Genomic DNA, 12,835 nt, shown 5'->3' with positions numbered 1-12,835 from the left:
TAAAGGGCTAAATATATATTATTATTATATTATACTAGCTGATCCCGCAAACGTTGTTTTGCAAAAAAAATTAAAGTTTTTAATTAACAAATGTTAGATAAGGGTTAATCGTAGAGGGGTGAAAATTTAGGTTTGTATGTATTTTTGTATGCTGTATCATAATAAAATAAAAACCAAAAAATTGTCTAAAAAATCAAAAATAAAATTTAGGGGAGGACCACCCTTATCACTTAGGGGTATGGAAAATAGATAGTAGCCGATTCTCAGACATACTGAATACGCATGTAAAATTTGGTAAAAATCGGTCAAGCCGTTTCGGAGGAGTTCAAGTTCGAACACCGTGACACGAGAATTTTATATATTAGATATGTTCCTTGTAAATTTTTACTAATGGTAACTTTTGGGATTTTGATGTCTTAAGACTTGGGATGCAGAAACAATATCTGTTAGTACATTTATTTTACAAATAGAATGCATTATATATGGTCAAATGGTACGTGGTTGTCTGCGTGTAGTCTTTTTAATTTTTAAGTTATGTTTTATACATGGCTTTCATTTTGTGCGCTGCGTGGCAGCTGCGCTCGCACGTGGCGGTCGGAAGTTGCATGCGACGGGTCCTTTAGCCATTGTTTAGGCTTTTGGCCCACCTAAGTTCCCCTATCTTTAAATAAAGACTTAAAATATAACAATCCCATAAATATACAAACCCATATATGCAAGATATTTCTTTTGTGCATGAATTTTATGTTAACAATTGAAAAAGCAGAGAATATACAAAATACTTTAAAAAAACTACTATCAATGTTATGTTAAGTCAAAAAATATTTAATTTTGTTAATAATTTACTTCAGTTTTAAAAAGAATTCATATATAACAAATGACATTTAAAATGTTTAAAATTATTTAACATTTATCGAAATTTTAATACTTAATAATAAAATTATAATTACCCTTACCTAAACCAAAAAAAAAACTTTTCATAGGTAACCATCAACTGTATATCTATATAAACATTAAGATATCATTATTACTCATAAAATCAATTCATAATAAGAGGAACTTGAAAAATCACATATGCATTTGAAAACTAAAACATTGTGCATTATTTACTTAATTTTGGTTCCAAATACAAAAAATAACGTAATTATTATCAATTTTTATCTCTGGAACCCCAAAATTTGTTGTCATTATTAATTTTAGTACTTTTTTGTTATGCGATACAAAAACTTAAAAATTATTTAAAAAATCTTCCGATATACATTAAAGTATCATATGAATATTTATAAAAAAAGATGATTTTAAATCTCTTGACATTTTCTTTAACTTCAGAATAACATATTAATTGTTGATTAAAATTACATTTATATTAACATGTCTTAGAATATAAATGTATACATGTATATAAAATATTTTCTATTTATTTCGAAATTACAAAGATCTCGTAACAAAAGATTGTCGTGAAGCGCACTTGAAATTGGAACATTGCAAAATAAACAATAAATGCTCCAACTGCATAACAACTTTTACCAAAATCGCTTGTATCGCTGTCGCCCCATGCATAAACAAAAGATCCGGACCCTACGGGTTCCCAGCTCGGCACCCGTCCGCCGCACACATTGAACTAACCTACGTAGCCATATGTAATTAAGCGACGCACACACGCGTATAAACAGCTCAAGTCGCAACTTGCACAGTTTTGTTTGGTTCAGCGCGCATTCGTCCGCCGACCGCCGTGGAGAGTGCATGTATCGTGCGCTCGTATCTGTGTTGAGTGAACGTGTTTTGTGCATATGAACACAAGATGGTGCGTAGCCTGTCGCAGTGGACGAAGACGCTGAGCTTCCCCGCGAGGCTGTCTCCCAACCGCACTTCCAAGGAGAGCGTGGTGAACGTACAGCCGAGTTCCCCTGGCGTGTCCCCTACACCCAGCGCCTCTTCACTCCCGCAGGGCTCCGATAAGACCATCACGCCGATCCCCATTACCGAGATCAGTCAAATCGTAAGTACAATTTTCCGACCGGGGTGGTGCAATATTCAAGTATTGTAACCCCACTGTAGGGCATTGACATTTTCGTTTCGGAATTTGAAAGGGTCTTTATTGATGCATTCTAATTATTCGCATAATTGAGATTGTTGGTATATATGTTTTCTGTTTTTTCTCGTTAATTCTTGTTTTACAAAAAATAAACCTGTACTTTTTAATTTGCCGTATTATATTTTGATAATACTTCTGGTGCTATATCATAGATATTCAGATAGAAATAAATTTTAAAACTTATGCAATAACCGACAAAAAATTTCATTATTTATTTTTAAGCAATTGCAACGACAACTTCGTGTTTACAAATTTAAATTTTAAAAACAACTCTGACCCTTTTTCATGAACGATGTCACAGTTATTTTGTAACTGCTTACTCCATAAAGAACACCCAAATACGTGTCTAAAATGCGAACCATCCACATACCATATTAGTAAAGCTTAGTACTGAAAGGAAATGAAACAAACGTGTCTTATTTCTACAATATATATTTTTAACGTCAATTTATGACACCTCGACATTCATTGACGTTTTCGTTTCATGTTGCATCAAAATACAACGGTTTCGGCAGTCGTTGGATCAGTAACGAGGCGACGATGTCTCAAGTGGTCAATGACAGTGGTGTGCGAAGCCGGTGTCGCCTCACGTAGTTACCGTTATGTCCCTCTTGCAGTCACCTTGGCAAGGCCGCAACGAGATGCCAGTTTTTGCAAAGCGAGATGGTACCACATGACTTTCACCTTTTGATATGCCTTTCTAAACATTGTTACTTGCTTTTAAACTTATTTAGGCTAGAACTTAAAAGTAAATACTAGTAAACGGTTTACGAAAAGTTTCGCTTTGTTTCTATAAGTAGTTTATTGCATTCATTGTCTCTAATGGGCGTGGGAACGAAGACATTGTCTTGTATATGATACTTACATTTAATAGTAGAGATAAAACTTTTTTTTAACAAACTAAATTATGTTCCTTGCTTTCTCAATAATGGTTGGACATTAGCTTAAGTTTAACTCACGTGAAAAACAATACATAACAACTGTCAATAATGGGGTGATTAAAAAATATTTGATTACAGATAATAGATTAAAAATATCTTTCGTAATGCATAGTGATTTAAATCTGTATATTAAATATTACTGCGAAATGATGTATTATGTATTCAACATAATTAACGAAGTTAAAAATTTTTTAATATAATTTATTTTTAATTGTATCTGTTAAAATTTTATTAGGTAATATTGTGTCCTAATACTTTATGTATTACTTTGATAATTTTTTTAATATCCAAAAATAAATGTAAGATGTAAGAAGAATATATATTAATTTAGACTTTTGTAGTTCTATATTTAAATTTTTAGCATCAAATGAATTTACATGTTGTTTATGTCGTCATTAAAGTTTTTTGCGCGTAAATATCTGGACATGTTATAAACCTTTGTATAATTTTATATCCGTACATGTCAAAGGGCCGTATACTCAGCGGGTTGTAAATTAAGCGACTCGTAATAAAGTTTCATTGTAATCGTAAAAAGAAAGCCATCAATATTGCGGCCATTTTGAATTTATAGCGCGCGTCGGTGTCCATTTTGACGTATTCATAAAAGTTATTTGTCATTTATTGGCGGTAAATTATGTTTTGGCGAATAAGTTTTTTTTTAATGTAGATTTATTGTGGAATTTTGAATTTATTTTGCACAATGTAATGTGTGTTGTGAGGTTTATGTTTTAAGTGAATCTGCAAATCGATGTTCGTTGTTGGGAAGCGCATTCCAGGGATGCGTGGCATTAAACAAACGGTTCGTACTTTAAAATGATATTTCGAATCGTCGTACGACGTTACCATATGCATCGTAACTCACGCACGAATACGCTAATGGGTGTCGCAGCTTTTGTATCTTATTTTGTTATGTTAGAAATTTTAAACATCTAAATGCCTTTTCGTTCTTCTCTTAATCTTATATTTAGTGCACGTCAGTCTATTTACAGATTATATATTTTATTCAAGTTCTTTTATTCATATGTGTTTTTCTATTAGCGCTATAGTTTCCGCTATTGACTTTATTTTTCCGGACTTTTATCATAACGTTTGTGATCGTCGGTATCTTTGATGGTTTTAAATCCAAGTTTGTTATCACATACTATTCTCAGTGACAGTTAAATGAGTCTGCGTGTTTTATTACATAAAATCTTTCTTGTTTAATATAATTAACTTTATCTACATATGTTAATAAAACTAAAAAGTATAATTTAGACTATAGCTATGTATTTAGCAAATGTTGAATGATATGTTTTTATTAGGCATTATATAGTGTCCGAAGCGGAACGAACATCTGCGTGTCAAATTCCTCGATGCCATGTGCGAGCTACTGGTGGGAAGCGAGCCGTGCACACATGACCGATGAAAAAAAAAGTAGTGTACGTTTGAATATGGAATAGTTTGCGCCATGTTGTTATTAGCTTCGCTTTTGACGTTTCTAGAAAAATGGCCTAGTTTGGCGCCAAATGTTTTTATAAATTTCTATCTTATGTATTATAAAAATTATTATTAGTTATTACCATAGTTAAGATCTCGACATTTTGAATATTACGACTCAACAAATCCACGCTTTACGACTGATAAGACAGCAATTCATTTTTAATATTTATTAGAGATATGTTCTTACTTTCTTAGGATAACTTTAACACGATTTTATAGTTCTGACTGACTGAAAAAGGTTTGCATTTAAAGACCGCTGTGTCTCCAAACATTAGACAGTGAAGAGATATTTAATGTCTCCATGTTTAAATTTAATTTAATACTCTTTACTGTACACACTAGAATACATATAAAAAGTTTTATAACAATAAACTAAAAAGTACAATGCGGTCTTATCACACGAGGCAATCTCTTATAGACAACCATAGTATGGAAACAATATTATAAATAAAGTTTTACCTTTTGCCTAACTGTTGACAACACTTATTTTCTGTTGATGTTAGCCTGAAGGCTTTTACAGCTACATAAGAGCTAAGTTCACAGTGCGTAAGGGTCTGTGAACTTAAAAGTTGACAACAAAGTAGTATTTTATAACAATGTTATTCCTTTAATAAAGACTCGAGTTACCGTCGTGACATACACGTAATAGGCGAACACCGGTGAAATCCTTTGATAAAGGAAGAGGGGTTGTTTTTTTTTTTGTCGTCAGCTGTTTCGTAATGTGTTGCGGAATTCGAATCGGGGGGTTCCCTTATAAAGCTGCCCTGAAATTAAATGTATACGCATTTAGCGGATGAAGTAAGCACCCGTGTCCCTTCTTGATGGCGACGAAAATGATAGCCAGGTGTTATCCTGGTGGTGTATTTATATAAATACAGAGTCAATTTACAATTTTGACCCGTGAACATTGGTAGCGGTATAATTCACTAATAGGATTCTAATTCAAATCGGCGTTCGAATTTGAATTCGAATTTTTGCGCAAGAATAATTTAACTTAAAAAAGTATTATGGTCTTAGTGGCCAGCGTTACGGAGTGTTTTGGTATCGAATGACATTTTTGAAAAACTTTCATTAGTTATTTATTTTCATTGTTTTTATTTTTATCTATGTACACATTTCAACTAAAGGTAATAAAATTATTTTTGAAATATGGAACATAAAACTACATCTTTTTATTTTATTATTGAAATCTAATACGAAATAAATTATATTATTATATTGTTCAAACGATGGAAACTATATCAAGTGGATTCGATGTTATTCTTGAACTAGAGATTTTGTCAATTAAAAATATATGTTAATGTTATAAAAGGTCCCTTATTTTCATTATGTTTGACCATCAACATATATATTTACAATATACATACACTTTGTGCATTAATTGCATAAGATTGCTATTGCTCACAAACAATATTTGCAGAGGATGGGCACCAGCGTTCTCTGCATATCATAAAACCACACTGCGATCGCCAACCCTGTTACCAAGAGTGGCGATTATGGTAATCTATATCTCCCAATGTTATCTTTGACGCCTATGCTTTGAAGTGAACGTTTCTCGGTTGAAACGATATTTTTATATATATCTATTTGTATCTAGATATTTTTCGTCTTTTTACTTACTTTTATTTGTCTTTTCGTATTTTTATACGTCAATTTTTTTTATTTTCCAGTTAGAATCAATTACAGTTATCACTTTAGTTAAAACTAAGCAACCACTGCTCCAGTTATATACAGTCTCTTTTATATGTTTATAATCAATTACTTATGTTTAAAGTAAAAAACAAAATTTATTTTTCAGTTAGAATCAATTACAGTTATTACTTTAGCTAAGGCTTAACAACCACTGCTACAGTAATACATCTAAGCTACTGTTATGTTGTCTCTATTATATGATTATAATAAATTACTTATGTTTAAAGTAAACAAAAGTTACATTTGTCTTAACGACTGATATAAGATTGTGTAGGTGAACATTCAATCTTATCAAATAAGATGGAGGACAACACTTCAGATTGTATATATTTAGATCATTGTAAATGTTTTATATTATACGTCATTCACAGGATAAGTGTTTAGCTTATTTGCTGTGTGGGACAGAGATAGTGCTCTACGAAGCCGATTGTCTCTTTCCAAAGGTCTATGTGTAATATATATCGCCCGATACTGTTATGTATGGTATACCTTATTTAAAAACTAATGTTTACATAAATAAAAATTAACGTAACATAGTATTTTTTTTAAATTAGAATTAATACAAATTAAAATTGATTTTAGTTAAATATCTGTCCCTTGAAAGCTTTGTACTGGAAGAAGTTATTGCGTGTCGCATTTGAATTGTTTCAGAGTGATTACTTTATATAAAGTAATATATAGCTTTTAAACCTAAAACCAAGCACATTAATTATTTAATTATTTTTTAATTAAATTTTTCTTTTAATTTACGAAAATTATTCTAGTAATTAGTCTAGTCTTAATATTAAAGAAGAAACTAATTTATTATGCCTAAATGAATCACAGATTATTAATATTATGTATGGTGATGTGTCGCACAGATTAAAAATTGATTTTGACATTTATGCATTTCGATATTCGCTGTGGTTTATGTAAAAACACGTCCTAAATAAACGAAGGCCGTTCGCCTAGATAAACGATTCGGTGTCTTGCGAAATAAGCAAACACGGATTTGTACATAGAATATCTGCTATCACACAGGCGATTTGTCACGCATTTTTATTTACAACGTAAATACTTCAATGTTAAAGTATTAAATAAATTAATTATTGTAATATCAAATATATATAAAAAAACTATGAATTATTGTAACAAATATATATATATATATATATATATATATATATATATATATATATATATTCGGGTGTAAAAGCTAGCGTCTGAAGTGAAATCTACATTCTCATTCGAGTATTTTAAAAGTTTAGTTATATACAAACTCATAACAATATTACAATAAAGTGTCAAGATTTTTAATACATAATAAGTTAGTAATAGAGTTTGGTGATGAATTGTTCCATAACTTACTGTTCTGAGGTGATTCAATTGAGAAAACTATGCTCGGAGGTTCACTGAGAAGTCGTATCAGAAATTAGGAGGTCCGCAGAAGAACCAAGATCACGTAGACGTAGACGTAGTTGAAGAATTACGTGTCTGAAGTGGCAGGGGGCGCTCATCGCTCATGTAACCTGTGGGCGTTTTGTCCAAAAGGTTCTATAGTGTCGACCACGAGCCGTTAGACGCGGCATATGTCGATCTCCCAGTAAGTTGACCGACGACATTTAACTTGTGGCGGTCTTTGACAGAAGGCTTTTCCAGTGGGCGTGCATTGGCTGAAAAAAGGAGACGAAAAGGATGTAATTGCTTTTAATATGATTATTAAATCATATGAAAACTTTTTTAATATTCATTATCACCATTATTACGCTATAAATCTTACTAAATTGTCTTTCCTGTTGTTATAATAAAATTATTATGAATAAAATTTTCTAAATATTGCAAATTATCACTTCGTCTATGTTTGTCAGGTATCTGTCGATAAAATATATTAGAACTTCTAAGAGAACAATATAAAAAGGTTTATAGTAATCTGTTCTAAATAAAATTGAACAGTAACGATGTCAACATTAAAAAAATAAGTGATACACATACATTTATTATTCCAATACCACATATACAGTTATATATGTGCCTATATACGTGTATATAAATAAAAAAGTCTCTATGCTCTACTTCGCAGTTAGCGCGCGGGAGTTCCTATTATTTCGTATCAAATATCCGTGAATGGCAACTAAGCGGATATGATATCCGATACCAAGTAACATCCTTGTCAGTGGATAATATCAAAGCACATCTCAAGGCGAACGGATGCGCGAAAAAAAAAAGTTATCAAACTGATAAAGCCAGTGCTATAAGAAACTTATTTTTTGGATTTTCCTTTGTAAGGCTACATGCTTTTAACGTTTTTGTCTACTTGACAGTTAAAAAAAAACATAAACGAACCAAGATATCCAAAAGTATATATGTTCTGCTTAAATTGTATTTAAAATAATGTTAATTACTCCAGCATTAGTTCTTTAATGATTCTTACACGGTAAGGTATCTATTCTGCGAAAAATACTTTCGTGTAATATAAAAATCATTATTACAGTGTAAAGGCTTAAAAGGTTATCCTGTAAAAAGAATATCTGTGAAAATTATCACAGATAATATTTGTGTAAATCACGGGTAATTTTTTTAATCTGCATTAAAAAAATTAAGTATTATAATTAACATGTTTACAGTACCCGGCGGTACATATTACACATCGACCTTTGGAAAGAGACGATCGGCTAATTTCGGCTTCATAAAGCTTTGTCTCTGTCCCACACTACTTAGGTGACGTTTTGTCAGACGTGCAACAGAGATAACGCTATACGAAGCCAAAATTAGCCGATTGTCTCTTTCCAAAGGTCGATGCTCAATATTTTTCGCCGGGTATTGTTTATTCTATATCTTTATGCATCTGCCTCTAAGTTTTATTGTATCACTTTAAACACGATGATAGTGTTAAATTTAACCTAAAAAATAAATTAACCGAATCGAAGTCAATGTTAATAATAATTTAATAACTTTCATGTGTTTATTTACGCGCATCTCAGATATGCATGGACACGGTTGTAGGCTTTTGAGTATTTCTTGGAGAGCATTAATTATTTATAATTATCGTATGCTCTGTTAATCTAGAAGGTATATTATAAAAGTGAACGGTGTATTTAAGTTTCCGAAAATGATGCTAATATTCCTGTTATTCTCAAAACGAAAGCAGGTGATTGGGTGAAAAAAAACACATTCCAACGTGGCACCTGCCCGAACAGATGTGTTATAATGACAAGACAACCTTCGAGAGATTTTGAACGCGTGTTGCCAGTAAATGCAACAGCTGTTACTTCAGCCAAAAAAATCTTACCTGAACACGAATTATTCACATACGATATACGTTATACTATTTTGATTTAACACAGCTGACGATGGCAGATGGGTTCGAATTACCTTTGTTAGGTTATGTTTAAAGAAATAAACCATAGAAAAGCTTACTCTTTTGATATTTATTGCATTCAATTACATGTACAGTATACGGCGATAAATATTGTACATCGACGATGTAGTACCTTTCCCACGTAAATATATATATATATATATATACGTAGGAAAAGTACAACATAATTTCGAATAATTAAAAGATGATATGTAACATCTTATTATAAAGGCGAAGGCTTTATTTTATTCTATTTCTAGATATTTTTTTATCCTAGTGTACAAGGATCAATAGTTTAAGTAAGTCAAAGAGCAGTACTTATGTTTTATTTACAAAATCTCCAAACAAAGGGCGTCCTCCCTTTTTCGTTGCGCGTCTGTTTTGTATCCAGTGCCGTGTTTATTAGTGTTTTATCGGGAGCCCTTGTTCTCTACACAGACAACAACCTAACCTTTGATATTGTATATAGAGTGAACTATTTCTGTCTGTTACATTTTCCTACATATCCTCCATAATGTACTCATTAAAAATATGTAAACAATAACATGATATTTAAAACTGTGTATTTTGTCTTCCGTTGTTATGATAATGTTATGTAGCCTGAAATAAAAGGATACGAGGTGATAAAATTGTGATAAAACAAATTTATATGGTAATACCTTAAAGCTAAAGCAGGTAGCCAAGAGGTATAGGACAGTTTTTCTATTCTCGAGACACGATTCTATATAATTTACACTTAGTTCATTAATTACATAGGATTGCATTAAATCCTGAATTGCATAAACCTTTCATTGTGTGGACCAGTGATTCCCAAAGTGTCTATATCGACCCCTAGGTCTATGGCAACCTGCAAAGGATCTACGTCAGCGAAAAAAAATTTTGGGGGTCCACGAAATGAAAATGGGAGTCCACGATAGTGGATCTCAACACATACACTGATACTGAATATCGGTTTTTAACGGACAAAAATCCTCCGGAATTCCGGAATCTCGGTATTGTAAGCCATACCTACAGTAAATACGTGTTTAAATATTATTCTGTTACAAGAAACTTAATAACAGCGTTAAATTTAAACAAATTTGAAAATAATTATATCCAAGCTAACAATTTGAAAACGGATCATTTTCCGTTTCGTCTTATTTTAATTCGGCAATCAAATTAGACGGACAACATCGGGCTAAAACCCTAACCCATAAAACCCTCTATACGCAACCGATCCGTTATTACCAACCAATCCGTTATTACCAACCAATAAACCATTCTGACAGCGTATCATTTTGTAACCATCCTTCTGAATACATGACTAAATTAATGGTAGATTTGATTCGATCATCTAATACCTGAGACGGGAAAGATTTAAACAAACCTTTTCATTTATATAGACTATTATATATATTTATTTTTTACGTCACGTGGAAGACACTGTTGAAAACTTTTTTTTGGCTGTTAATATGAATTAAACGTTTTTTGAACAGTAGCGTTGTTAACCTACCAAAACAAGGCTTTATTTGACGGGTATTATCGACGAGTGGTAGTCCAAACCTAGATCTCCTCTTATGAACCTATGCACCAGGTCTATGGAACGCCTTCTTAAACTATTTAAGAGAATACTCGCCTCCAAATTCCTAATATTTAGTAATAGCTTTAGTCGTGTTTCCAGATCAGTATTAGCTTCTCTGAATTTTTTTTTATTAATTCTAATTTGTATCGCTAGTGTTTTCTTTTACAATATTTATCTTTCGCTTTAACTAAACGCAGACAGTTGGGAGAGGGTTGCCGCTATTTGATACGGATCTTTCTTCTCCCAGCTGCGAGGCACGACAGCGTTTTCTCTGAAATTACCAAAGTAATTTTGGTGATTCATGTACCAAAACAACGCTCTTCTGTCTACATTTTTAGCCGATAGACGCCCATTGTAAGGCATTGACCACACTTGGCAGAGGAATATGGTACGCAGAGGACGCTGCTATCCTCTAGAAACTTGTAAGCAGAGGCAAATCTATGTAATTAATGCACTTTGTGTGAATTATATAAGAATACATCCTTGAAATCGAACACGTGACCTATGATCGCATGTCTCAATTGTCTACTGCTTAAAATAACACAGTTGCTATTATCTTCTTAAATTCACCTATTAGCGTAGCAAGTTCTTGAAGCCAGCGGTTCAAGCGACAATTATTTTTTAACTGTGCCGCCGGCTCTTACCTGCAAGGATAAAATTTTATTGATATTATTTTCAACGCAGTTTCGTTGACATGTAGTTATTAAAAGTAAAAGTAAAAAAAAAATACAATCTTATCAAAGTCGCCAATCGAAAGCTTAGTAAAGAAAAGACGGTTATTATTTAATAAATAGCCTGTCATATATCACATAAATTTAAATTGTAATTCGAATGCCGATCGTCTTTTTTCAATGACTGTCAGTTTCGTGGAGCCGTGAAAGAGTATTAACAAGGTCCGTTCACGTGAGAACTGTAATTGTGATAATTAAACAATAATTGACCTTTGATTGACCGCTAAATAGATTTATGATTCGTTAACACTTTACGGAATATCGGAGTTGCTTCCGTTTCGTTTTTAATAGTATTTTTTTAATTTAATTTACTACTATTGTAACAAGAATTAATACTATTAAAGTTAGTGATGACTTTAACATTAGTTTGATCAGTTCTTGACACTTCGTGTGGTGGTGGTGTTGTATTTTTTCTGAACGCAACTATTGCATTGTACACGCAACCCTGAGGTATGTCAGATTCAGTGTAACATAACTCCTTAGGATGCCCCGTAGAGGGGTGAAACACGTGTTGAGTGGTTTGGTGGTGGCGGTTGTGTGATTCGTATTGTTTGCCGCGTGCGCATTTATCGGCGGGCTAGCGGGCGGTGCATTTGTTGCACGACGAAGTGGCTAAATATCTAGGTCCATTTCTTACTTAGATTTTTAGTTCCTTTTTTGATCACGTCTGGATTGGACAATTTTCTGTAGTAACGCTCTGTATTAATTATCGTGTACTTATTAACATAATAATTAAAGCAAATCAAAGTGCTCGTTTTATTCCAGGGATAATCCTTCAAGATTACTTGGGACACATAAATGCCCAAAGTACCAGCAAGAGATGAGATCTTTGAACTTAAAATAAATTACGTGAATTTCAAATGTTTCCTAATACAAGAGTATACAACGAACACATGAGATTTTTTTGATATCATTTTCAAACATTTCCGTAATACAGTAGATTGGAGTAATTTAGATGGTGTGCCCCCCAAAAGGTTGACTGACGACATCTTTGAAGAC

The 12,835-nt window shown here is 32.4% G+C and overlaps 1 protein-coding gene across 1 annotated transcript in view; it reads left to right on the top strand.

Annotated features, from left to right (window-relative positions):
- Positions 1-1,651: 1,651 nt before the first annotated feature.
- The window catches only part of Traf4 (TNF receptor associated factor 4), a 50,280-nt gene continuing 39,096 nt past the window's right edge, over positions 1,652-12,835 (top strand). The window contains exon 1 of the mRNA XM_068773727.1: positions 1,652-1,999. Within this exon, the coding sequence (XP_068629828.1) occupies positions 1,802-1,999 (198 nt within the window). The 5' untranslated portion in view covers positions 1,652-1,801. The remainder of the gene's footprint in view (positions 2,000-12,835) is intronic.

This window comes from Battus philenor, unplaced genomic scaffold (genome assembly GCF_028537555.1).
Source record: "Battus philenor isolate CCGP_79_NKW_IND1 unplaced genomic scaffold, ilBatPhil1.0.hap1 SCAF_6, whole genome shotgun sequence".
In the NCBI taxonomy this organism is placed as follows: Eukaryota; Metazoa; Arthropoda; class Insecta; order Lepidoptera; family Papilionidae; genus Battus; species Battus philenor.
This window is presented reverse-complemented; position numbering and strand designations above follow the sequence as displayed.